Source organism: Pseudorca crassidens, chromosome 15, assembly GCF_039906515.1.
Source record: "Pseudorca crassidens isolate mPseCra1 chromosome 15, mPseCra1.hap1, whole genome shotgun sequence".
In the NCBI taxonomy this organism is placed as follows: Eukaryota; Metazoa; Chordata; class Mammalia; order Artiodactyla; family Delphinidae; genus Pseudorca; species Pseudorca crassidens.
In genome coordinates this window covers 42613701-42641453 of record NC_090310.1, presented here as the reverse complement: position 1 = coordinate 42641453, position 27753 = coordinate 42613701, and the positions used below count along the sequence as shown (strand labels likewise).

The window sequence follows — 27753 nt, the reverse complement described above, 5'->3', positions numbered from 1 at the left end:
CCAACTGATGTTAAACAAGGCAACGTTCTGCCCTATTTCAGCTCTCATACAGAGACGACCAGAGCATAGAGACTGTAGGAACAGGGTGGTGAAATGCAAGAAACTCCAGTTCTTCATCGTTTAGGAGAGTTTAAGTCATTTTCCCAAGACCAGAAAGCTAATGAGTGGAGGACTGTATAAGCCAAGAACACAAGGTAAAGAAACTGATGGTTGAATGAATTAAGAGTAGTTAAAAAGCCAAGAAGAAATAAAATGGAATCATAAAAAAGGAGAACAATTGTAAAATGGAAACAAAGCACAGATGAGACAGACAGCAAACAGATAGTAAGATTACAAATTTAAATCTAACCATATCAATAATCATATTAAATGTAAGTGTTCTAAATGCCCGATTTACAAGGCAGAGATTGGGAAAACAGTTTGGCAATTCCTCAAAAAGGTAAACATGGAATTACCATAAGACCCAGCAATTCCACTCATAGGTATATATACCCAAAAGAATCAAAAGCAGGGACCACTCATAGGTATATACCCAAAGTATTGATCTATTGTACAAATACCTGTGCACCAATGTTCACAGCAGCATTATTCACAATAGTCAAAAGGTAAAAATAACTCGTGTCGGGATATCATTATACAGACTTAAAAATTAACAGTTATAGAATATATGTATCTTCAGGTTTTACAGATGCTCCCAAACTGTTTTCCAATAAAATTAATTGCATTTTCATACAATGGGCTCCACAGTGAAATACTACATAGTAACGAAACAAACTTAGATAAATCAAAGAAACATGAAATCTCATAAACACAGATACAAGAGAAAGTAGAGGTTACGGTACCATTTTTAACAAGATAAGCATTACCAAAACTACTCTTTGCTATCAGAAGACAGGATTGTGGGGTGGCCACTGTCTAGAAGGGAGCAAAGGGGAACTTCTGGGGTATGAATACTATGATAATATTCTGTTTCATAATCTGGATGCAAGTCATACATTTTTATTTTGTGAAAATTAACAAGCTATACACAGTTATATAACTTCAATATATGAAGAGTTTAAACATTTAAGTGACTATACATGCATATATGTATTTGTGTATATATACTTCAATTAAAAGGTTTCCAAAATCCGAAAAAAAAGAGAAAGAAAGAAATTGATACATGCTAAACATGGATGAATCTTGAAAACACTACGAAATGAAAAAGTGAAATAAACCAGACAAGAAATGACAAATATTATATAATTCCACTTATATTAGCTCCTAGAATAGACAAATTCATAAGATAGAAAGTAGGGGAATAGACCATGTTAACACTAGTCAAAAGATCTGGTTATATTAATACTGGACAAAACAGATTTCAGAGCAAAGAATATTACCAAGGATAAAGGTCATTTTATAATGATAAAGGAGCACATTCAGGTATTTCCCTGGTGGCGCAATGGTTAGGAATCCGCCTGCCAATGCAGGGGACACGGGTTCGACCACTCGTCTGGGAGGATCCCAAATGCTGCAGAGCAACTAAGCCCACGAGCCACAACTACTGAGCCTGCATGCCACAGCTGTTCAGCCCGCATGTCACAACTACTGAAGCCCACGCGCCTAGAGCACGTGCTCCACAACGAGAAGCCACCACGATGAGAAGCCTGCACACTGCAATGAAGAGTAGCCCCCACTCGCCGCAACTGAAGAAAGCCCGCGCACAGCAACGAAGACCCAATGCAGCCAAAAATAAATAAATTTTTTAAAAAAGAAAAGTATCAAATCTTCAAAAAATAAGAAACACATTCATCAAGATGACCTAACAATCTTAAGCATTTATGCACTAATAAAAGAGTTTTAAAATGCAAGGAGCAAAAATCAACAAAGCTGAAAGAAGAAACAGACAAATCCAAAAAAATTATAGAAGATTTCCATATATATTGATAGAACAGGAGACAGAAAATCAATGTGCTGTTCAAGTCTTCCACATCCTATCAACCAGCATGATAATATTTACAGAACACTCTACCCAACAACAGCAGAACTTGTGTGTTTTTCAAGTCAAAATGAAACATTTACCAAGACCATATTCTGGGTCATAAAACAAATCAGTTAAGCTTTAAAATACGTAATTCAAATTATGGAAAGTTATGTTCTCTGACAAGGGAACTAAATTAGAAGTCAATAACAGAAAAAGAATGCCTGGAAAATCCCCCAAATATCTGAAAATTAAGGAACACTCTTCTGAATAACCAATGGGCCATAGAAGTCAAGGGGATATGAGAAAGTATTTTTTACTGAATGAAAATGAAAAGACAACATGTCAATGTTTGTGATGTGCCACTGGAACAGCACCTAGCAGGCAGCTTATGGCACTCAACAGAAGCAACTCAAAGAAGCAGCATCAATACAATGACCTCAGCTTCTACCTTAAGAGGACAAGAAACACAAGCTAAACTCAAAATGAGCATAAGAAATAATAAAAAAGAACAGAAGTCGATGAAGTAGAAAAGAGAAAAAATAATATAGAAAAATCAATGAAACCAAAAGCTAGTTCTCTGAGATCAGTCTAGCCAGACTGATAATGGAATAAAAGAGAAAGGACAAAATTAGTAGCAGGAATGAGAGAAGTGACATCACTACATTTTCTATTGATATTAAAAAGATAATAAGCAATCCTATGAACAACCTTATAGCAACAAATTGGACAACTTAGACGAACAAAATCTGTGTAAGATACAAACTACAAAAGCTCATTAAAAAAACAGATAGGGCTTCCCTGGTGGCGCAGTGGTTGAGAATCCGCCTGCTGATGCAGGGGACACGGGTTCGTGCCGCGGTCCGGGAAGATCCCACATGCCGTGGAGCAGCTGGGCCCGTGAGCCATGGCCGCTGAGCCTGCATGTCCGGAGCCTGTGCTCCGCAACAGGAGAGGCCACAACAGTGAGAGGCCTGTGTACCGCAAAAAAAAAAAAAAAGATAATCTGAATACCCCTATGTCTACTAAAAAAATTATATTTTTAGCTTAAACCTTCCCAAAAAACTTCAGGTCCGGATGGCTTCAATGATGAATTCTACCAAATACTGAAGGAAGAAATAATACCAATTCTACACAGACGCTTCCACAAAACTAAAGAGGGTATGTACCTCGCAACTCAATATGAGGCCAAGATTACTCTGATACCAAAACTGGACAAAAACATTATAGGGGCTTCCCTGGTGGTGCAGTGGTTGAGTCCGCCTGCCGATGCAGGGGACACGGGTTCGTGCCTCGGTCCGGGAAGATCCCACATTCCGCGGAGCGGCTGGGCCTGTGAGCCATGGCCGCTAAGCCTGCGCGTCCGGAGCCTGTGCTCCGCAATGGGAGAGGCCACAACAGTGAGAGGCCTTCGTAATGCAAAAAAAAAAAAAAAATTATAAAAACACTATAGACAAACATCGTTTTTGAACATAAATGTAAAAATTCTCAAGAAAATGTTAGCAGACTGACTCCAACAGTATATAAAAATAATACACCATGACCAGGTGGGATTTATCCACCTGAAATGCAAGGTGTGTTTAACATTTAAAAATCAATGTAATTCACCATGAAAAAAACCCTAAAAAACAGAAAGCATAGTATGAACTAAAAGCATAATAAGACATCTCTAAGAAAACACAAGAAAAAATCTTGGTGACCTTGGCAAAGATTTCTTAAATATAACACAAAAAGCAGGAATACTGAGGAAAAAGAAAGAAAGCAGACTACTAAAATTAAAAACTTTTGCTCTTCTTTGCACTAAGTAAGAAGACAAGCCACAGATTAAGGGAAAATATTTGCAAAAAAAAATCAATATGTAAGAAACTCTACAATTCAGTAAGACAAACAACTTAACCTAAAAATGGGCAAAAGATATGAATAGACACCTCACTCAAGAAGACGTATGGAAAGCAAATAAGCACCCAAAGATGCTCAACATCATTTCTCATCAGGGAAATGCAAATTAAAACCACACTGAGATAACACTACACTAGAATGGCTAAAACTAGGAAAACTAACCATACTAAGTGTTGACAAGGAAGCAAAACAACCAGACCTCTCATACACCGCTGGTGGCAATGAAATGGTACAACCTCTTTGGAAAACAGTCTGGCAAGTTTTTCTTTTTAAATAATCAAACACCTACCATACAATGCAACCAATTCACTCCTAGGTATTTTCTCTAAAGAAATGAAAGCATACATTCACACAAAGATTTGTATACCAATGTTCATAGACTTTTTTTAATAGTCGAATACTGGAAACAATCCAAACGTTCACCAATCAGGTGAATGAATAAACGTGATATATGCACAACACTGAATACTATTCAAAAATAATAAGAAATAAACTACTGATGTAAGTACCAACATGGATGACGTTCAAAATAATTGTTCTGAATGAAAGTAACCAAGTCAGGTTAAAAAAAAAAAGAGTACATATTGTATAATTCTATTTATATAAAATTGTAGGATATGAAAACTTATCTATAGAGTCAGAAATAAATCAGTGGTTGACTAAAGATGGGCAGTGGGGAGGGGTTATGGGGAGGAACAACAAAGGGGCAGAAGGAATGTTTCAGAGATGATGTTCATTATCTTGATTGTGGTGATGGGTTCATGAACATACACATATGTCAAAATGTATTAAATTGTACACTTTAAATGCGTGCAGTTTGTTCTAGGTCAATTATACCTCAGTGGAGGAGGGAGGAGAGAACAGAGAAAAGAAAAATAAATCAATCTAGGAGGACCAGTATTCAGAGCTCAGAGAAGGCAGAGTAAAAGGAAAACAAGAAAAAAATCAAAGAGCATTCCCTAGAACTAAAGAACACAAGCCTCCAGACTCAGAGTCAGCCAAGCACTGATCAAAATGAATTGAAATTTTAAAAAAAATCTGTACCTAAGTACATAATTACAAAAGCTTATACCACCAAGGATAAAGATCTTTTAAAAATTCAGAAAGAAAAACGGATCAACTACAAAAGAATGAAAGCAAAAGAACACAGAAACCAAGAGCATGGGCTTCCTGGTTTTGACACTGGCTCTGACATGTTATTAGCCACAAGACCTTGAGTACCTTACTTAACCCCTGTGTGCTTCATTTTCTCATCTGTAATAAGAAGGAGAAGGGGGGGGAGGAGAAGGAGAAATAGTTATGTAGCTGTTATGAGGATTTAATAAATTCATCTGTGAAGTGCCTAGTACATGTTAAACACTAAATAAGTGTTAGCTAAATAAATAAATCACATTAACATTCAACTTCTCATCAACAATTCTGGATGACAGAAGTCAAAAGAACAATGCCTTCAAAGTTTTGAGGGAAAGTAATTTTCAAACTCTGCTTAGCTAATGATTATTCACGTATACAAGGGTAGAATGGACTTAGAAAACTCACATACCACACACCACTTCTTAAGAACTCAAGTAAGAACAAAAACCAAGGAAGGGTTTAAGCCAAGAGAGATAATGGTTAAAAAACAGTACCTCCAACTGAAGAAATTTTTAAAAATCTCAGGAAGCGGCTTTCTAGCAAGTCTAAATAACCAGGTGTGACAGCAACAGAAATAAAGACTTCAAGCAGTCTCCAACTAGAAAGAGGACTCGACAGAATAACTGATGAAGGAGAGTCTAGATGGGGAACAATGTATAATGGAAAACAGGCAACACACAGAAAAAGACAAAAGTAGCACAAGAGAAGAAACAGTCACAGTACATAATCTGAATCTACACAGTGGCAATCATCACCAATACTATTTGATTTTTCATGTTTTGAAACAAACCTGTATAGCCAAAGCCCTGACAATTTAATTCTGGATGCCAACGAAGCAAGAGCACAGCTGAGAAGCTTGGGATGAAGAGTAAGGAAACAGCAGTAGAAAAGCTAATACCTAACCTCAGAATGTGAAGAATCACGGGATACTTTGTAAAGGAGATGGAATAAAACAATAAAGGAATATTACTTAAATTTATCAAGTTTACCAATAGAAGAAATAAAAATAATGATTAGGAGGATGGGGGGGCATGTGGGGAAGGGCACTGTATAAGTGACTACATCCTCTTCTATCATAGCTAGAATTCAACAGATACACTCAAAATCAATAAATCAGATGTCAGCAAGACATTTAGAGATAGAACCCAACATAGTTTAAAGCAGTTATCACTGGAGAGTAGAAATAGGATAAGATGTAAGTAAACTTTAAATAAAGTTTGATAAAAGTTTTAAAAGCAAAGGACATGAGCATTCAGTTTAACAGTTTCTCTTTGAGAAAAGCACACAGAGTACTGGAAATTCATCAGAACAAGAGTTTCGGTTCCTCCTAGGATAGAAACTAAGCAAAATCAAGATCTCACATCGAATGAACCCTGGAGATCCATCTACCTGTCCAAAAAACAAACAAACGAACAAACAAATCTCACTAGCCTAAGCAAAAAGTTCCCAGTGTCGACTGGGCACTTCCTTCAAAAACGAAGGGGTGGGGAGGATAATGTGCCCCTGAACTTCCCAATCCGGAAATTCTCATTAAGAGTACAAAATCGAACTGGGACGGAAACAAGGAAACGACAAATACAAAACTCAAGAACGACCAACAGTCTACGTAACACTAACAAACCAACAGCAAAAAGTGTATTGTCCAAGTGCATCCAGGAATTCTGAAAATGTCAAAGGCATGCCCAGCAGTCGGGCACCTAGACAAGGGGGCACTTAAGGGACTTCTGTCCTATCCTAGACATTTCCGAGGTGCTGCTCTCTCCGTAGGACCTGACAACAGCAACAAATGGCCTCTCCCCTAGCAGAAAACCTTTCAGGCTAGGACAGGAAACGACAAAAAGCTGCCTCCCCTCCCCCCCAGCATTACTTCACAAAGTGGTTAGAGGCTGGCAGGAGCACCCGCGCATCCCTAACCAGCTAACTCAGCTGACCAGCCGCGCGCTGCCCGACGGCCGGGTAGCCGCTTTCGAAACCCAAACCGGGCGAGCAGGGAAGAAACAAAGCCGTGGGCGGGGCCTTCCGCCGGGGAATCTGCGGACCGGGGAGGAGCATCCCTCCGCGAGCTCCGCCGCTCGACCCTCGCCCCGCCCATGCCACCCCCGGAGCCCGAGTCCGAGCGCCCGGGCCCGGCGCCCGGCGGGCCGCGGCTGCCGGGGGCGAACGCAGCGCGGGCCCCCGCACGACGCCCCCCGGGCGAGCGGCGGGCCCCAAGGACCGCGGCCTGGACGCGCCGGGGCTCCTGGCGCTGGCGTGGCGGCCTCCGGGCGCCTCCTCACCTTCTCTTCCACGCAGTTGACAATGATGGACGGGTACTTGCGGCTGAGCCAGCGAAAGAAAGCCGGGACTCCCATAGCGGCGGCGCAGCTGTAGGCGGCTGCCCGGCCCGCGGACGGACGTAACCAGAGAGACAGGCAGCAGCGGGCCACAGGCACTGGCACTTCCTCCCACGTGCACGCGGCGACAGGAAGTGAGGTGATGGCGCTGCCGCCTGGGAAGCCGGGAAGGAAGCTCCGGCCCGGCTGGGCAGAGCGGGCCTGGTCGGGGGCGGGGCTGGCCAGTGGAGCGGGTGGCGAGGGCAGCAGCCGGCGCGGCTCGGCGCGCGTTCTCGGCGGTACGTGTCCCGGAGCCTCTTCTGCAGCGGGCGCCCCTCGGGCGGGATCCCTGCGCCTCGCAGCCCGCCAGGGAGCCTTGGCCGGTCTGGTCTCCTCCTCTTTTCCACCTATCTTGATTCACGTAGAATCTAAGCATCTACACGCACTCGTTATTTCTGCTTCCTGCTTTCTCCCGGTTTTATGCCACAGTACGTATCTGGACTAGCAACCGTATTTTTAAAAAGTATTTTGCACTAATGATGGCTGGTTTGCATAAGTAACTCACTTTAAATAGTTGTAAAATGGAATGTACCGTTCAGCATCTAATTCAAGCATCCAGCTACATTTATGCGTATAAAATAATTACTGGTATCACTCTCCAGCATTTAATTGAGCGTTTACAATGTGCTAAAGCATTGGCTAAGGGATTCTCAAATTTGACCGTCACTTGGGCGTTCTGAGGGTGCTTTTATCATCTTCACGTAACAGATGAGAAGGCCAGGTTGTAGAGGGGTTAAGTCATTTGCTTATTCACACAGCTTGTGTTTCAGTCCAGGTAAAGATCATTTAATCCTCTGTCCTTGCACTAACAGAATACTTTTGTCCTTTGTTTTCTGATGGCTTCAAATACATTTTTTTTCAACATATAAAAAGGAAGGTGTGGAAGGGGAGTTATTTATGTCCGTTTGCTCAAGCCTGGAAGTCTGTCTCCCTGGAATCCCCTCTTGGCTTGATAAATCACACTCAATCCTAAAGGCTCACCTCAGGAGGCCTCTGTGAAAGCATTTCCCCCTACGACCTGGCATGCAGTATCCATGCCCCCTCCTCTGTGGTCTTTGTTTAAACTGCTGGTGTGGAAATTAGACAAATGATGAACCCATATTTTACCTAAGGACAGCCAAAACTATTACCGGGAATTCTATCTGTGGTGAAGTCCTTCATTTCTCCTAGAAACAGCCCCTCCTCAATACCTGGCTTCCCTGCAGAAGTATCTTATAGGAACACACGCCGCAAGCATTTTGGTACGGGGATGGGTAGCTGGGCAAGCTTGGCCATTGAGAGCCCTTGCCCAGCATTTTTGAACTTCAAGCCATAAGGATGGTGAGGCAATCCCTCCCAGATGGTTGAAAGCCAAAAGATAAGAATGGGACTTACTGCCAGTCTGCAATGAGAGGAGCAGATTTAGTCCCTGGTTTCAGTGGGTTTTGAGTACAGCTAAATCCCTCTTCCTACAGTTTGGTTGGTAAACCTGTCCTTTAATTCCATGAACCAACAAATGATCCTTTTGCCCTAAGATGTTTTGGGCTAAGTTCCTATCCTTCGCAAAGGAAAGAGTCTTCTGCCAATTCATACCCTATGTATTCCCTCTTCCCCCTCTTCTCCAGAAATCTCTCCCAGCACATGAGCCCAGACTGGCTCCTGCCTGCCCTCACCTTCCATAGCACTCCTTGACTTATAACACATGGTGTTGTGTCTTACATTGTTTCCTATCTCGTCTGTGAACATCCTCTTTCCTCTAACATATCAGGATAAGCTAGGCTTTGCTGTGGTAATAAGTAATGCCTGAAATCTCATCAGCTGACCATATGTGCAGTTGAGCTACCCTACAGGGCTGTCCTCCACGGGGTGACTCAGGGATCCAGCTGCTTTCATCCTGTGGTTCTGCCAGCTCAACACATGACCACCACAGCCACTACCAAAGGAAGACAGGGCAGGAGGGCTGCCCTGGATGTTCTGAAGGGCCAGGCTTGATGGGGGCTTACATAATTTTTACTTGCATCCGTTTGACCAAATCCCAGTCACATGGTCCCAACCCAACTGAAGACAAGATTGGGAAATACAGTCTTTTGGAGTGCTCAAGAATAGGAACAGGAAACAGGATTGGTGAACACGCCTTATCTCTGCCACACTTTTTAATTAAGCTGCAAATCAAATTATTAAATATGTATTTAAGGTCCACAGTCCCTGCTGCCTGCCTGTGTTGGGCACGATTAACAAAATAAATCATTGCTTTCAAAGAGCCTACCATCAATAGCAAGGACAAGATACAACCACAGCATAATAAAGTCGCGTTTTGACCTACGGTAAACAAGTCTCATACCACAGTGTATGATTAAAAATCCCAGATGAATTGCACAGACAATAACTGCTACAGACATTTTAAAAAGATAGAGATCTAGTCATCTAATGGGGAAATCAGAGATGATAAGTAGGAAGTTGAATGACAATGAGTCTTGAAATCTCAGTGAGATTCAATAGGAAAAAAAGGAGGTGTGTGTGGAAGGAGACACTGTGAGTTCCCTGGAAGCAGGGACATGTCTTTATTAATCTTGTTGTGGGCATCCAGTAGATTGTCAATATTTTTATTGAATTGAATTCTTAGAGCAGTAGTTCTCAAAATGTGATCCAGGGACCCCTAAGATCCCAGAGACCTGTTCAGGGGGTCCATGAGGTTAAAACTATTTTCATAGTAATATTAAGATGTGATTTTGGGGACTTCCCTGGTGGTCCAGTGGTTAGGACTCCGTGCTTCCACTGCAGGGGCCATGGGTTCGATCCCTGGTCCGGGAACTAAGATCCTGCATGCCGAGCAGCAAGGCCAAAAAAAACATGTGATTTTCCCTCTTCACTCTCATTCTCTGAGTGTATTGTTCAGAGACTATGTGATGTGATAGCTCAACAGATTGAATATCAGAAGCAGCTGTGGCAACCCAGTTGTCTTCTATTAAGCCAGACACTGAAGAATTTCAAAAAATATAAAACAATGCCAATCTTCTCACTAATTTTGGGAAAAATAGTTGTTTTATTAAAATATGTTACTTATGTTAGCATGTTATGGGTTTTTTGTTAAAGTGAATTAATAATTTTCTTTCTTTTTTGGCTGCGTCGGGTCTTAGTTGCGGCATATGGGATCTTTCGTTGCAGCGCACAGGCTTCTTTCTAGTTGTGGCATGTGGGTTTTCTCTCTCTAGTTGTGGCACGTGGACTCTGTAGTTTGTGGCACGTGGGCTCTCTCCTTGAGGCTGCAAGCTCAGTAGCTGCGGCACCTGGGCTTAGTTGCCCCGCAGCATATGGGATCTTAGTTCCCTGACCAGGGATCGAACCAGCATCCTCTGCGTTGGAAGGCGGACTCTACCACTGACCACCAGGGAAGTCCCAATTAATAATTATTTATTTTAGTATTCTAAGCATTTTTAAATTTTCTCAGGTTTGATTTCTAACATGGTAAATATTGACAGATATTATTACCTGAACAAAAGCTCTTTGGGGTGCTCAATAAGTTTGAAGAGTATAAAGGAGTCCCAAGGCCAGAAACTTTGAGAACCTCTGTCTTAGGACACAGAAACAGAAATGGAATCGCCAAGTTTCTGCTCTTAGAACCCATCCAAAGCTACTTTTTCAAATTTCTAGGATTTTGATATATTCAGATCTTGTCTTAAATGCTCTTTGTAGCACAAAACAATGTGCAATCATTATCACCAGGTGTAATTCACAGGTACAAATGAACATGACGTTGGTGAAAACATGTTTGTTCCTGTGCAGTCCTGTCCTCACTGAACTTAAGAATGCAGCTCAGAAAAAAAAAAAAAAAAAAGAATGCAGCTCAGAAATGTAGGTACAGAAAGGTAATGCAGAACTGGAAATAACTGAAAGATGCATTTGTTAAGGCCTCGGTCTGTACACACTGCTAAATGTATTCAGAAAGCTTATTTCCCTGTAAACTTTCTCAGTCTGTCCTCACACCTTAAGTTGACCAAAGACATAAAACAATGAGCATCGTACCCCCAAAGCATGTGAGAAAGGGGATCTGTAGTCACATGACTTTAGGAGCTCTGGGTTGAACTGAGTTAAGCAGACTACATTTCTGTGGCCACGTTAGAGCCTTTTGGCATGCCCCATCTCGCAATTTCTCTAACCACAAAAATCCTTTTTTTTTTTTTTTTTTTTTGCAAGGCCTTGTATCCCTCAGATACTTTTGGAGTGTATAGTGTATACAGGCTGCGACTGATGTTTTTGCAAACTTTGGCTGTATGTAGTTCGGTTTCAAAGAACAGGATTTGACCAAAGCCACAAGTCCAAATCCATACTTGTTATTACATGGATTTCAATGACAGATCCCATGCTCTGAAATGTAACCCCGAACAGTCAAAGCCCACCAGAATGTGATTCGCTTGTAAAGCGGGTATAAGACGTCCTAGGTCAGCACTATGAAAGCGTCCTGCTCCATTTCATTCCATAACATGACATTTGAGAAGATTCTGGCAGATTTCTGTTTAAGGCCACAGGTTGTATTGTCTCCTGAAGCAAAAGACAGGAAGTTGACAGAAGGCATATGTTTCAAGGAGTTGAACAGTAATAATTCCCTTTGGGGGTATAAATGGAGAAACTGGATGGAAAAGGCCTCCTTTAAAGGATAATAAAGTGTGAAGCACTAAGAAGTGTAGAAGGTATGACCTCAACCCTACAAGCTGATAAGCAGGCCCAGACTTTTATTTATAGTGACATGAGTGACATCTATCTGCCTTTCACTAGAATATCTAATCCGCTTGTCAAGGTGTGTCTTAAGCGGACACCTGATTTCTGGTCAGAGTTGGCAGGCTTCGAATATAAATGTGACTGCCCTGGCTGAAATTCATGACTGAAAAAAAATCATGGAGATATGAAATCATCGGGGAAATATATCAACTAGATTTCAGTTTGCCACAGAGAGGACATCACCTGAAGAGGGTATTGGCTTTGTGGTAGAAATTATGGTCTGTCAGTTAAAGTAGAAATGGGTCCAAAAGGGAGGGGATATCTGTATGTGCATGGCCGATTCATTTTGTTGTGCAGTGGAGGCTAACACAACGTTGTAAAGCAACCATACTCCAATAAAAATTAATAAAAATAAATTAATAAAGTAGAAATGGAGATGAATTACTGGGGGGTTCACAAACCTCATTATCTCCCTACATAGTCCTTAAGTTCAGTTATGATAGAGTTGTAGCTGTCTCTTCCTTATGCCAAATTGTTAACAGAGTCCAGTTTTAGGAACTGAAAATCAACATGAATCAAGAACATCCACAGAAACTGCCCGACTTCTCTGTAGGAACTAAGGGGATCCAGGCTGTGGTTCTCTCTTCAGGGACTCGCAGTAGCAGACGATATAAGGTGTAATCACATTGAAAATTAAGTAGCAATAAGCAATTTCAATAGCAGTACAAGAAAAGGAAAACAAAGGCCATGGTTACTTCCAAACAAGTTAAACAGAACTTACTCTAAGAGTTCAGAGGAGAGAAAGAAGAAAAGGCTGTTATGGGCAGGGAGTCAAGCAAGACTTCATGGAGAAAGTGGAACTGGGAACAAGTCTTGAAGGAAGAGCCAGATAGGTAAGATTTTCACTAGAATGACGTGCATTAATTAACTCCAGGCCACAGGGATCCCATCCCCCCCGCACGCACACACGAACGCACACACACGCACTCTCCTCTCTGTTCTGTCCACATGCTTCCCGGGCCATGGCACCCACGCTGCTGTCCATGGTGCTGCAGTGTGGAGCCTCTATGTCACAGGCTGCAACTCACCTTCAGTCAAGAGGACAAGCACCTTAGGAAGGTCTGTCTTGTTTCCTCTGCCTTGTATGGCATTTTGCCCAAATACAGTTCTTTTTTTTTAAACCAGCTTCATGTAGATATAATTTACATACATTAAAATACTTCCATTTAAGTTCAATGAATTTTGACAAATGGACGTACTTGGGAAACCAACACTACAACAAGGATATAGAACAATTCCATCACCCCCAAAAGTTCCCTGTGCTCCTGTGCGTGCGGTGGCAACTCCCTCCTCACCCCTGGCCTCAGGCAACTCTTAATCTGCACTTTGCCCCTACAGATTAGATTAGTTTTTTCGAGAGTTTCCTATAAGTGAAATCTACTGTTTATAGTCTTTTGTCTGACTTCTTTTCCTCAGTATAATGTTTTTGAAATTCATCCATGTTGTGTGAATCAGTCCTTTGTTTATCACTATGTAGATGTACCACAATTTGTTGGTCCATTCCCCTGTTGATGGACATTTGGGTTGTCTCCAGTGTTTGGGGATAAAGCTTCTGTGAACATCCATGTACAAGTATTTTTGTGTGTGTTTGCAAATACACTTTCATTTCTTTGGAGCAAGCAAATACCGGGAATAAGGGCTGCTGGTAGGTATATGTTTAATGTTGTAAGACACTACCGAACTGTTTTACAAATAGTTGTACCATCTTACCTAAACATACATTTGATGATTATAAGAATGGCCTCCATGAGCATTCTTGTCATTGTCAAAAACCTTGGGAGGATCTCTGATTGCTATAGAATGGAATTGATACTCCTTAGACTAGCATCTTTGGCCCTCTGCCATCTGCCCTTATTTTGCTTCTCCACCACCCTAGCATATGCTTACTTCACTCACTCACACACCATTGAACTACTTGCTCGTCCACAACTGAGCAAAACATAAGTGACAGTACTTCCAGCACATGGATTTGCACTAGTCCAGCTCCCCTTTTTGCCTCGTTGTCTATGTGACCCACATACCTACCAGCCAAATGGTCAGGGTAAGGCACCAACCTATATGTGTGACATCACATTCTTAAGGCAAATTTCACAGACATCATTAATCTCGAAATTTTGTCTGTCTCTAAACATTCCGAACATGTTTCTAGGATTTCAGAAATCCTCTTTTTGAAGGGAAGGGAGTACAGAGAGCATTCTCTTGACAGATTCAGTCTGCAGACATTTAGTGAGCATCTACTAGGAGCAAAGCATAGTGGGAGCTACCATTTGTAGAGTCTCTATAGGATGGATGTGAGTCACTGCAGCAGTCTAAAAGGGGGAAGTAGCAGACGGCTCTAAGAGAGCCTGAAGTAACCACATGGGCTGATGCAATTTTACCTGAAGCACAAATGGGAAAACTGGAATGTACAGTTCATGACAATTACGAAGAGGAAGAAAACACGAGCAGCTCACCCTGTCTCATTCCTCATTCATTGTTTAAGCAAATAAACCTCAAGTGTCCATTTGGTGCTGCTGAATTGCAATGATGTCTGTCGCTATTAGAAACATCCTCATGGGGACTTCCCTGGTGGCGCAGTGGTTAAGAATCCGCCTGCCAATGCAGCAGACATAGGTTCGATCCCTGGTCTGGGAAGATCCCACATGCCGCAGAGCAACTAAGCCCAGGCGCCACAACTGCTGAGCCTGTGCTCTAGAGCCTGCATCCACAACTGCTGAAGCCCACGCACCTAGAGCCCATGCTCCACAACAAGAGAAGCCACCACAATGAGCAGCCCGCGCACCACACGAAGAGTAGCCCCCACTCGCTGCAACTAGAGAAAGCCTGCGTGCAGCAACAAAGACCCAACACGGCCAAAAATAAATAAATTAATTAATTAATTATTTTAAAAAAGAAGCATCATCATGAAAAGGATTTATAATGTCTTCTGGGCTCAGATGCAGTCTCTTCCAGGTAAAGCCAGGTAAACGGGATGGAGGGGAGAAGAATCGTGCATTTACAAAATCTCCAGCGGCCCGTTGTGCTTGTTAAGACAATGTCAATTTGAAGGAGAAAATACATTGGTATAGCAAGTGTGCACGTGCCATTTTTTCTTCTGTTTTTTTAAACCTGATTCCCACTGTCCTGCAAATCCTCATGTTCTTTTCTGAAATGAATCTTCCACCTGGACTAGTGCGTTTCTTTGTCCTAACACGTTACTCAAATAGAGTCACTCAAGAAACTTGAATAAGAACTAAGACATAGAATTGGGTGCTGTGTGGTGCAGAGATGAGGCGTGATTTGACTTCTGGCTGCACGATGTGGGAGTTAGTCCAGCACCATGGGAGAGCGCCTTAAATTAGTGCTCTCAGAAAGATGACAGAGGTAAGAATCCAAAAGCTTTTCTGTGTGTGAATGGCAGTCACGTGTTTCTATCTTTCTATCATGGGATCACTTGCTTAAGGAGAACTGGCTTAGAAACTTCTATCTTTTACAGAGAGCACTTTAGCCAATGGCCGGGAAAAACAGAGGCTTTTATGATACGAAAGACCAGTAGTATTTTTCATGCAGCTGATCCCACGACCCAAGGTGAATGAAATAAAACTCCAAAGAATGCATTTCCCTCGGTCTAGTACCCAGAGATCCCGCAGCATGTGAGCCTGACTTTTACTGTCCAATTCATAATCTCCTTCTAAAATCTCATTCATTTTTGCCCAGCCAGCCAGCACTGTCAGGCTAGGGATGCTACGATCCTAAAAGATGCTGCATTGGAGAGAGGGATAGACACCTGGAGCTTTAACTTTACCTAGTGACCCAAGTCACAGACCTGGCTCTAGACCTACTGTTATGTGGCCTTGAACGATCCTCTGGCCTTCTTTGGACCTCACTGCCCTCAGCTGTAAAGCGAGTTGCTAAACCAGTCACCTCTGAGGATTCTTCCGGCTCTGTCCGTCAGCATTAGACGCCACTTTCCTTGTCTGAATGCCTGTGTCATCTGTGGTCAGTATTTAATACGTTGACATACACAGCTTGTTGCCACTTGTTTTCAGCTTTGTGGGGCTTCCCTCCCTGGAGTCATTTGAATGCTTTCAGTAAATTTGACAAATCTTGACTGTGCATCTGTGTGCCAGCCTCTGTTGCAGGTGCGAGGTGTTCATCAAAAATTGCCTGTCCTCCTAGATTCTACCGTCTTGCTTAGCATGGGGGGGTGGGGTGGGAGAGAGACGGCAAATAGTGAAGAAACAACGTATCGTACTGTGTTGGGTTGTGATAAGTGCTCTGGAGTAAAATACAACAGGGCGCAGGGGTGGGGAGTGGCAGTGGGGTGGGGCCTCTATTTTAGGGTCAAGGAAAGCCAACTTTCCATTTTTTAAATTGGAGTATAATTGACATATACGCTTCTGACACCAATTTCAAAGTGTAATTGCAGTTCTCCATCAAGCAATGCTCTGACACCAGCTGGGTGTCCCACAATTCAACTCAATTCTGACACTGTCTACCCGGAGATGGTGTCAGACCCCACAGGCTCAGGGCTTAGTCCCCCAAGACTGCCCCTCCCCCCACTTCAGATGCCCCTCGCAAGTCTGATCATCACCTGTGCTTCTGACCCACTGGCTGGAGGTCAGGGGTTCCCATGACCTCCTCAGGTTAGACTAATTTGCTAGGGTGGCTCATAGAACACAGAGAAGCATTTTACTTGCTAGCTTACTGGTTTGTCGTAAAAGAACACAACTCAGGAAACGGCCAGATGGAAGAGATGCACAGGGTGGGGAAAGGGCGTGGAGCTCTGGGTGCTACCACCCTCCCCGATTTCAACATATTCATCAACTCGGATGTTCTCTGAACTTGTACTTTTGGGTCTTCTGCAGGCTTCATCTAGTGGGCATGACGGATCACTGACTGCATTTCCAGACCTTATCTCCTCCCCTGAAATCAGAGGGTGGGACTGAAAGTTCCAATCCTCTAATCAAGGTTGGTTCTCCATCCTCATTAACATCACAAAAGACACCTCTATCAGCTCTGGGAAATTCCCGGGGTTTCAGGAGCTCTGTGCCAGGAACTGGGATGAAGACCAAATATATGTTTCTTACAGTAAGTCATAATACCACAACCTACCATAAGATGAACGGTTCTCAAATGTTCAGCCAGTGAGTTTCGGCAATTGTGCAGATGTGTGGTAAAGTTAAAACGTGTCTGAACATTCCAGAGCACTCTTCTCATCACTTCCTTCCTTTGAATTTGGACTGGCCTTAGTGACTTGATTCCAAGGCATGGAATGTGGCAGAAGGGACAGGATGTGACTTCTGAGGCAATACAGCTTCAACCTGGAGCCCTGTCTCCCCCCGCCTCTCTCTCAACCCATCCACCAGGCTGTGAGGAAGCCAAGCAGCCACATGGACAGGCCAGGCGTAGCCGTTCTGGCCGACGGCCCCGGCTGAGGTCCCCGCCAGGGGATATTGGTTTTCTTCTTATCACACCTGACGGGTGAGGAGGTGGGGAATCTGAGCACAGAGCTCAGGGAACCCCAGGCAGACAGCCTCATGAGGGAAGGGTCGGCAGAGGCCAGGGGCAGAGAGCTGGTGGCTGGGGACAAAGGTACGGGGGCTTCTCCCCGACCTGTGGTCTGCCTCTCTCGGGCCAGGGAGCCTCCCCTCCCCCCACCCCCATGATGGGAATATGGCCACCCCAGAGCCCCTGTCTGTAACTACCAGGGTGGGGAAAGATGGCCATGACCCCAAACTGCAGCTATTATACTACTTGACATTATTAAAAATCTCAGAATAAAGCTGTCTGCTGCCCTAAAAAAGGAGCCGGTTGTGTTCGGCAAATGGATGCAGAGTTAGGATGGAGGGGTCAGGAAAGGTCACGGACCAGCTTTGCAACTAAGCCATGCGAATGGGGACCCAGTGTGCTATTCTGTACTCACGGGGGGCCAACGTCATGTCGTCATCTCCCGCTTTCCGACAAGAGAGGCTTGGAGTGACATGAACTTTAGGCTTCTGAAGGAAATGATTGAGCAAGGCGCTGTGATGAATGCTTTTCTGGCCAGGGCAGTAGGGGCAGCATAAAGATTAAAACGCTCCGCGGGCTTCCCTGGTGGTGCAGTGGTTAAGAATCTGCCTGCCACTGCAGGGGACACGTGTTCGAGTCCTGGTCCGGGAAGATCCCACATGCCGCCCGCGTGCAGCAACGAAGACCCAACGCAGCCAAAAATAATAAAATAAATAAATCTAAAAAAAAAAAAAAAAAAAACCGCTCCGCATTTGATGATGAGCTCGGGCCAGGATGGGCCTCCAAGGGGAAAGCTGAGCCTCTTTCTGCTCACTCTGAGAAGGGCTCGAGTGTCCGCTGGGCTGAGAGGCTCTTCAAAGATCTCAAGTTTGCCCAGTAGGGGTGATATTGACCTTCCGGTTTGTTTTTTTTGGTTTTTTTTTTTTGCGGTACGCGGGCCTCTCAGTGTTGTGGCCTCTCCCGTTGCGGAGCACAGGCTCCAGACGCGCAGGCTCAGCGGCCATGGCTCACGGGCCCAGCCGCTCCGCGGCATGCGGGATCCTCCCGGACCGGGGCATGAACCCGCGTCCCCTGCATCGGCAGGCAGACTCTCAACCACTGCGCCACCAGGGAAGCCCTGACCTTCCGTTTTTAATCAGTTGTTCTTCCCCTGAGGCCACGCAGAAGATGGGAAGCAATCTGTCCTTTCCCAGTTCTTGCAGAGCTGCTTCCGTAGGAAGAAACAGGAAGACATCTGACTTCCCAGGTCCTGGTATAGCCTGTGGGGGTCCTGCAGCATTCTTTTTTCTGGAGGTTTCCTGGGGAAAGAGGGTCGCAGGCAGGAACTGGCTAAAACAGGGTCATGGTCCCTTTCCCTCTGGGCAGGAAGGGACTCCACCTTAAAGGACTGAGATCACAATAAACCTTTGAAAGTCCTTGTAAAACATTTTTTAAATGTTTAAACATTTATTAGAATAAAATATTGACTCCCCCACGTGGTGTGAGGGCAGTGTAAGTGCCCCAGGAAACTTCAGAATCCTTCCTCACAATATCAAGAAGAAACTTGTGAATTTATTTGGCTTTCGGCAAGATAATATGCAAACCGAGAATTATCACTATGGATATACCTGTTTCTTCACACAAAAAATCTTGCTTAATGCCAGGACTAGGGTTGGTAGCTCCCCTATATCCTGGACTCCCCTCTGTCTCTGGAGATGTCCTACTGCCTTGTCCGCCAACAGAGGCAGGAAAGCCCTGGGTTTGCTTACTTTCACCCTCTTAACACCATTGCTGCAAAAAAATGTTATCTTCCTCTCTCTTCCCATGCCCAGGTCTCACTCTTTCTAAGCACCCCCTCCAGAATGATTCATCTCTACCCAAAAAAGATGCAGTGAAGACAGCATGATGGAGCCAGAGGTTCCCACAAGGGAAATGCACAGCTTGGAATTACTATCCAGAGAAATCAATGAGCCACCAAGAAATAAAGTAAGAACTGAGAGAAGACCCACGAAGAAGCCAATATACCAAGTAGTGAGCACGCTGGGTGTTTATGTGCGAGCAGAAATGAAAATGTTATATGTGGAAGCTCTTACTCACCTGGACTAGTTTAGAATAGTGGTCACCACAAATTAGCAACGGCTCTCATTGAAACCTACAACCTGTGAAGGAGGTGGACCAGGAGAGGAGCAAAGAGTGGCCCAGGTAATAACCACAGCAGGACTTCTAGTCACCATCTTCTTCTCCAGTGAAATGCCTTTTGAGAATTCTTCACGTCTATGAAAACCAGGAGCCTTGGTGGCTCCTGGAGTTAAAAAAACCATTATAGGAGAAATTTTGGGGGCACAAATGGTGAAATTAGAATAGGGACTATATATTGGAGGGCATTACAGAATTAATGCTAGTTGTCTTAAATATGATAATAGTACTGTGATTAGGTAGGATATGGCCTTATTGTTCAGAGATGCAGGCTGGAGGATTAGATCATCAGGGAAGAAGAGGGGACCACAGGGGAAGGGAGAATGGAGGTAATGAGAAGCCCCAGCTGGGCTGCTCACGACCTCACTCAGCCAGACAGGAAACATGCGGTTTGGAGTATCTATCGCTGCACAAATCCACCAGCCCCAAACATAGAGGCTTAAAACAATTGCTTATTTGCTCCCAACGTGGACTTTGGGCAGGCAGCTCATCTTGGCTTCACACAGACTCACCAGCTCTGGTGCTCACAAGGCTGGAGGCTGAACAGAACAACTTGCTGTTGGCTGGGTTCCTCAGTTCTCGTCCACGTGTCCTGCCCACAAGGCCAGCGTGGGCTCCCTCACAGCTCAGTGTGGGCTCAGAGCAGCCAGACTTCTGACACGGGCCCTGGCTTCCCTCAAAGTGCCAAAGTGGAAGCTGCCAGACCTTCCTAGGCTTGGGGCCTGGAACTGGCACCATGTGGATTCCGCCTCAGGTCACAGGGCCAGGCCAGATTCAAAAGACTTAACTACCGGGGGAGAGGGTCACTGGGGGCCACTAGATGGACAGTTCACCACACACAGGGATGTGGGCCTGTGGCCAGCGGCAATTTCCTACAGGCCAGCCAGCAACCACAGGAACAGGGCACGTGAGAGATGGCTGTGTTTCAAACACCTTCGGCTCCTTGATTACACCAGGGCTGTTGAAGCGCAGAGATCAAACTGCTCCATGAAAAAAAGGGTAAACAAGGGTTTCCTCATGCAGCACCTCCCCAAGAATTTCAGAAGCTCATATGCGTGGGAGGTTTAACATAAAGTGTTCCCTGAACCTATCTGACCATGGTGCACACTTAAAAAAAAAAAAGACTATCATTTGGTACATTAGGACTGTAATGACTCCAATTTAGTTGTTTTTTTCTTTTAATTTAATAACACTTTAAAAAATTGTGGTAAAATACACATAACAGAAAATGTACCATCTTCACCATTTTTAGGGGTGTTAAGTACATTCATATTGCAGTGTAACCATCACCACTGTCCCATCTCCAGAACTCTTCATCTTGCAAAACTAAAACATTAAACACTAACTTCCCTTTTCCCTCTCCTCCCAACCTCCCAGGAGCCACCATTCTACTTTCCATCTCTATGAAGTTGACTACTCTAGGGAACTCATATGAGTGAAATCATACAGCATCTGTCTTTTTGTGACCAGCTTACATATAGCTGCCCCTGCTCTCTTTTGATTGCTCTCTGCGTGGAGTATCTTTTTCCATCCTATCACTTTCAACCCATTTGTGTCTTTAAATCTAAATTGAGTCTCTTGTACACAGCATATAGTTGGATCATGTTTCTTAAAATCCATCCTGCTGATCGCTGTCTTTTGATTGTAGAGTTAAATTTGTTTACATTTAAAATAATTACTGATAAGGAGAGACTTACTTGTATCATTTTAACTTTTTTTTTCTAGATGCCTTATAGCTTTTTTGGTGCCTCATTTCTTGCATTACTGGTTTCTTTTGTGTTGAGTTGATTTTTTGCAGTGAAATGTTTTAATTCCCTTCTCATTTCCTTTTGTGTATATTCTGTAGCTATTTTCTTTGTGGTTACCACAGGGATTACATTTAACATCCTAACATTATAGCACCAGTTGGAATTTATGCCAACTTAACTTCAATAATATAAAAAAAAAAAAACTCTGCTCCTAAACAATTCTGTCCCCACCCCTTTCAGTTACTGATGTTACAAAAATGTCTTTACACGTTGTGTGTCCAAAACATAAACTAGTAATAATTTTTTATGCATTAATTTCTTACATTGTATATAAGACAAAATTATAAACAAAAGTTATAATAATAGCTTTTAAGCTAATATTTTTAAAAATGTATTAGTCTCTTCAATCAAGTAGAATATAAAAAATTGAGTTATAAACCAAGGTTAAAATAATACTAGTGTTTACAATTGCCCACATCTTTATCTTTACTGAGATCTTGATTTCTTCAAATGGCTTCAAGTTACTGTCTAATGTCCTTTCATTTCAATCTGCAGGATTCCTTTTAGCATTCCTTGCAGGAAAGGTCTAGCGGCAACCAACTTTCTCAGCTTTTGTTTTTCTGGGAATGTCTTCATTTCTCCATCACTTTTGAGGGACAGTTTTGCTGGGTATAAGATCCTCGGTTGACAGTTTTTCTTTCAGTACTTTGAATATAACAGCCCCACTGCCTTCTGGGCAAAAGTTTCTGGTGAGAAATCTGCTGATAATCTTACTGAGGATCCCTTGTATGTGATGCATTACTCTTCTCTTGCTGCTTTTAAGATTCTCCTTTTGTCTTGGCTGTTCTATAGCTTGATTATAATGGGTCTTGGTGTGGGTCTCTTTGAGTTCATCCTATTGGAGTTTGCTGAGCTTCTTAAATGTTTATAATCATGTCATTCATCAAATTTGGGAAAATTTCGGCCACTATTTCTTCAAATAATCTCTCTGTCCCTTTCTCTCTCTCTCTCTCTCTCCTCTTTCTGGGATGCCCACAATGTTGGTCCAGTTTATGGTGTCCCACAGGTCCCTTAGGCTCTGTTCACTTTTCTTCAATTTTTTTTTCTGTTCTTCAGTCTCAATAATTTCAAATTGTCCTATTTTTGAGTTCACTGATTTTTTTTTCTTCTGGCTGCTCAAATATGCCTTTGAATTCCTCTAGTGAATTTTTAATTTCAGTTATTGCACTTTTCAGCTCCAGAATTTCTTTTTCTTTTTTTTTTTTTTTTTTTTTTGTGGTACACGGGGCTCTCACTGCTGTGGCCTCTCCCGTTGCGGAGCACAGGCTCCAGATGCGCAGGCTCAGCGGCCATGGCTCATGGGCCCAACCTCTCCGCGGCATGTGGGATCTTCCCGGACCGGGGCACGAACCCGTGTCCCCTGCATCGGCAGGCGGACTCTCAACCACTGCGCCACCAGGGAAGCCCCAGAATTTCTTTTTAGTTTCTTTTTTGATATTTCCATTTTGCTCATACATTGTTTTCTTGACTTTCTCCATGTCTTCCATTAGTTCTTTGAGCATCTTTAAGACAGTTGTCTTTGTCATCTAGCAATTCTGCCATCTGGTCTTTCTCAGTGATGGTTTCCGTCAGGTTCTTTCTTCCTTTGAACAGGCTGTTCTTTCCTGTACACCTTGTGAATTTTTGTTGAAAACTGGACATTTGAATCTAGTAATGTAGTAACTCTGGAAATCAGATTCTCCCCCTTCCTCAGGATTTGCTGCATTTTGGTTTTGTTTTGTTGCTTGTTGTAAGCTGTGTCTCTGGTGGGGATAAGCCTGAGGTATAAACATCGATCTTCTCAGGTCTTTTTTTAAACCTGCATATTTCCTTGGGCATGTACCTTTCTCTGGTCTTATGTGTTGACTTTATAAATTCCCCTGTATTTGTGGTTTCTTTTCAAAATCCTAGACTTTAAATGTCTGGCTCCCAAAAGGGAAAAGCAGAAAAATGAATGGAAGTGGAAAAAAGGGGTGCTGGCCCTTTAATTCCCTTGGACGTTGCTTCAGCTGGAGGGGGAGGGGCTTGCAACACCGAGGAGGGGTTCCACATGGGCCACCTACCTATGTTTCTGCACCTCCAAGATCAGAAGCAGCAATCAGAACACAGAGCCCCAGTTTTTGGAGGTCAAGGTCCCTATTGCCCACGCTGGCTCCCCAAAGCTGCCCATAAGCTGCTCCAGGAGCTCTTGCACAGCTGCCTGCCATGTGGCTAAGGGTCGGGGGTGGGTATCAGCCACTATGCTGGGAGCTGAAATTGGCTGGAATTAACTGCAGTTTACCATCCAAACCCTCCCCTGGAAGTTGCAAGCCTTTGGATAGGCTCCAGAATTCAAAGGCAGTTACAACAGCCACATCCTGCCAGTGCAGTTGTAATCTGGGCAAGGAGACAGAGTCCTGGGGCTTCCTACCCCACCACCTTCCCAGCAACCTCTCTCCTCCTGTTTGGACTCTTGTCCTCCAGGCGTGGAGGATGAGTTTCTCATTGGATCATAATCTTGGCTTTTCTGCTGCCTGTCCTCAGTGCCAACATGGCACCTGTCCCCTGATTCTTATGATGTACATTAATAGCCTTCCTTCTCCCACATCCTCCCAAGGGGATTTGCTGAGGTTCAAGGTCACCTTGGCTCAGAATGTGAGACATGAGAGCCTAACATGAGCTCTCTTGTTATAAGAACATTCTAATTTCTCACAGGTAAAAATGATCACCTGGTCATGAACCTCCCTTGGCACACGCATGCCTGGAACTACTGAGCTCCCAGCGTCCGCTTGCCAAACTCCTATTGGTTCTCTGAGACTCACCCCAAAGGTAATGTCCTGATTGAATCCATGCACAGACAGTCTATCCAATCCTTTAGGTGTGTTTCCACAGAACAGCAAATAATACCATTAGATATTTTCTGCGTGCCTTTGTTAAGTGAGTGATTGAATAAATCGTTACTTCTTATATTATTGCCAAAACATCTATGAGAAATGTTTGAGCTGGAGACCGGATGCAGGCACCTCTGAAAAGGGAGAAAGAACTAGTCCTTGGCAAACATTGGGACAAGGATGCAAGACTGACAGCATTCCCATGGCTCTGGAGGGAGTGATGTGGTCTGCTTTCGGTTGATTTCATACCGTTGGCCTAAGTACACTCACAAGTGCTAGGAAGGCCTGGCAACGGGACCCTGCGAACGCCACTTAGTAAGCTACTACGGTGATTAAACTGCAGGATGCTTCAGAGTGCCTTCTTAGCTCTTTTCTCTAGCACGTCCCCTCAGCTGGGAAGCATCCGGCTTTTAATTTGGGAAAGCAGGAGATGGCAGGCGTCCTGTCCATCAGCGTCATCTGTCACCATCTTTGAGCTGCCAGCACGACAGCTGGGGAAGAGCGGGTTCAAGTTGACGGGCAGAACGTTTTACATCGAATGAGTTTGTGTGGAATAACAGTATAATAAATAAGGCTCTAGAGGAACCCGGTTATCACTTGCATTCCAAAAGTGAGATATGGCCTCACCAGGAGCTCACAGAGCCATCTGTCGTCAAATAGTCTTTGTGTCAAAGGCTGGACTGGCCTGAGGAAATGGAAACATCAGCAGAGGAGAGCAAATGACAACACTGTGTCTTTTCCAAAAGATTTACAGGGAGCCACCTCCAGGAGCCGGAGATTTCCAGACGATTTGGAAATAAATATATAAAACCACTACCCAAAGCGGTGAGACTTGAAATCCTGGCTGCTGAATGCTAATGAGTCTTCCCACTGGATAAGTTCAGTTTCTGTCACTCGGGGTACGTTCTTGAGTAATATAATCCTTATCTGCTTGGATTTGGGGCTGGGATTACTGTGATCTCCTTTAATGTGTTTTTGCCAGTTTGATATATCAAAATCCGATCGTCCCCGAAGCACTCTGCTGATGACACAACCGCTGGTGACAGGAACACTGAAAGTGGATGAAATCTTGAGAATTGGAGAAAAGCTGTAGGGATTTGTGGTTGTTTGGTTTCCTCGTTTTTTTGTTGAGGAAAAGGAGGAGGGAACTCACAAGCTGACACGATAGAGAATTGGGCGTAAACAACACCTCATGGGTCAATAGCACAACCACCAGCTGAGTGCCGCAGACCACGTGTTGACGGGAACGTCTGGGAGGGCAGAGAGGCGCTCTGGCCATTGGAAAAGGAAATGCATTAGAAGAGCAATTCATTGAGATGAAAAGTTCAAGGCTAGCCAAGTCCCAGGGGCAGCAAATGTGGGAGATTTGATGGGCCTTATCTGCATAAGGTCTTCAGCCTGGACTGGCCCTGGTAAGGTTTAGTCCTGGAGGATGTGCGAGGTTCCACTGTGATGGGAGACCCTGCAGTGGCTGCCCTTGGGAATAACAGGGTTGGGTCCCTAGGGTCAGAGTTCAGTGAGGCCGACTTTGGTGGTTCAAACTCACAGAATTCGCCTCTGATCGGGTTTCCCTGTTTGGAACAATCCTTCCCCAGTGTATCTCTGGACCAGGACCAGTGGACATTTACAGCACGGATGGCAGGGTGGTCCCCACCTCCATCTGCCCCCTTCGGGGCGCCTCACTGTGTGGCAGAGCCTGCAGAGCTGAAAACGCTACCCTCCAGCCTCGACTAGAGTTCGGCTGTGATTTAGGGAGGTCCTACCAATCGGACGGACCTGTGTGAGACTTGGAGACTGGTTTCGTTCTGGTGGCCAGAAACGGGAGTTATTGCATAATGGGGACAGAGTCCCAGCTGTACAAGACAAAAAGAGTTCCGGAGACGGACGGTGATGACGGCTGCACAGCAAGGTGAATGTCCTTAATGCCACTGAACTGTACACTTAAAAATGGGTAAGGTGGTAAATTTCATGTTATGTGTATTTTACCACGATTAAAAGTTGTTTTTTAAAAAAATTTTTTTGGGCCTTGAGGCTTGTGGGATCTTAGTTCCCTGACCAGAGATTGAACCTGGGCCCCCGGCAGTGAAAGCGTGGAGTCCCAACAACTGGACCACCAGGGAACTTAAAAAAAATTGTTTTTTTAATAAAAAGAAAAATCATTCCACTCTTGTGCATATATAAAAAGGAAAATATAGGCCGAATCAATAAGTTAATGCTTTTCTAAAACTCACGCATGTGTAGAACTTACTCCTTCTAAATCACTTTTTGATTCAGAGTCACTGATGCCCAGGTTTACCAGCATCACCCGTCTCAGTACCACGAGCAGCGCAGTGAGGGTGAGGCAGCATTTAAGGCCGCTCCACCGTATCCAGGATGTTCATCCAGGTTCCTGACGCCCATTCTGCAAGTCCTGATGCATCAGCAACACCCACGCCCTGACTGCTGACTGGCCAACATGGCATAGCCCAATCTCAGAGCTGTTAAAACATGGGGAAACAGTGTGTGCCAGAAGCAATGAAATACTCTTCTTCACTTTTATTAGCTGGCCTGGATGAGCCTAAAACGAGGCTACCAAAACGCTCCCTCTAAATGGAAATCTCGTCCCCTGTTTAAAACCCTTCAATGGCTTTGAACATTGACCAAAAGAACAAAGTCCAAACCCCTCTGCATGGGATACAAAACTCTTCACGACTTGTTTCTTTAAAAAATTATTAATTAGGGCTTCCCTGGTGGCGCAGTGGTTGAGAACCTGCCTGCCAATGCAGGGGACACAGGTTCGAGCCCTGGTCTGGGAAGATCCCACATGCCGCGGAGCAACTGGGCCCGTGAGCCACAATTACTGAGCCTGTGCGTGCAAAGAAGAGTGGCCCCCGCTTGCCACAACTAGAGAAAGCCCTTGCACAGAAACGAAGACCCAACACAGCCATAAATTAATTAATTAATTAATTTTAAAAAATTATTAATTATTTTAAGCACACAAACATGTAGAGAACAACATAACATAAATAATGTGGTGCAAGCAACCAGATTGGAAAATATGACAAATGTTTGCACTTTGCCATGTTTGCCTAGAATATTTGGTTTTTAATCTAAAGGAATAAGCTGTTCCCGGTGCATTGATGTTCTCTGTGTGCACTGCTCGTCCTATTGTCCTCTTCTTCCCAGGGCCAATCGCTCTCTGGAAGATGTGACACATCCCTTCCATCCATGTTTTACACTTTCACTTTAGCTGAACCCTTTCCTCCCTCCCTGTAATAACACACTGGATTGTTTTGTGTTTTTCACTTTTACGTATATTTTATTAACTGTCT

The 27753-nt window shown here is 43.9% G+C and overlaps 1 protein-coding gene and 1 long non-coding RNA gene across 5 annotated transcripts in view; one reads left to right on the top strand and one right to left on the bottom strand.

Annotated features, from left to right (window-relative positions):
* The window catches only part of XRN2 (5'-3' exoribonuclease 2), an 80098-nt gene extending 72695 nt beyond the window's left edge, over positions 1-7403 (bottom strand). For both annotated transcript variants that reach the window (XM_067707377.1, XM_067707378.1), the window contains exon 1: positions 7270-7403. In XM_067707377.1, the coding sequence (XP_067563478.1) occupies positions 7270-7344 (75 nt within the window). In that variant the 5' untranslated portion in view covers positions 7345-7403. The remainder of the gene's footprint in view (positions 1-7269) is intronic.
* LOC137207474 (uncharacterized) lies at positions 7340-26708 on the top strand. Of its 3 annotated transcripts, XR_010935107.1 has the most exons (4): positions 7340-7465; positions 16968-17070; positions 19422-25341; positions 26038-26708. It is a non-coding gene; the product is annotated as an uncharacterized lncRNA (long non-coding RNA). The 3 variants fall into 3 exon arrangements; XR_010935106.1 differs by lacking the exon at positions 26038-26708 and having other exon boundaries at positions 7356-7460; positions 19422-25258; XR_010935105.1 differs by lacking the exons at positions 7340-7465; positions 26038-26708 and adding an exon at positions 7473-15483 and having other exon boundaries at positions 19422-25258.
* The last annotated feature ends 1045 nt before the right edge of the window (positions 26709-27753 follow it).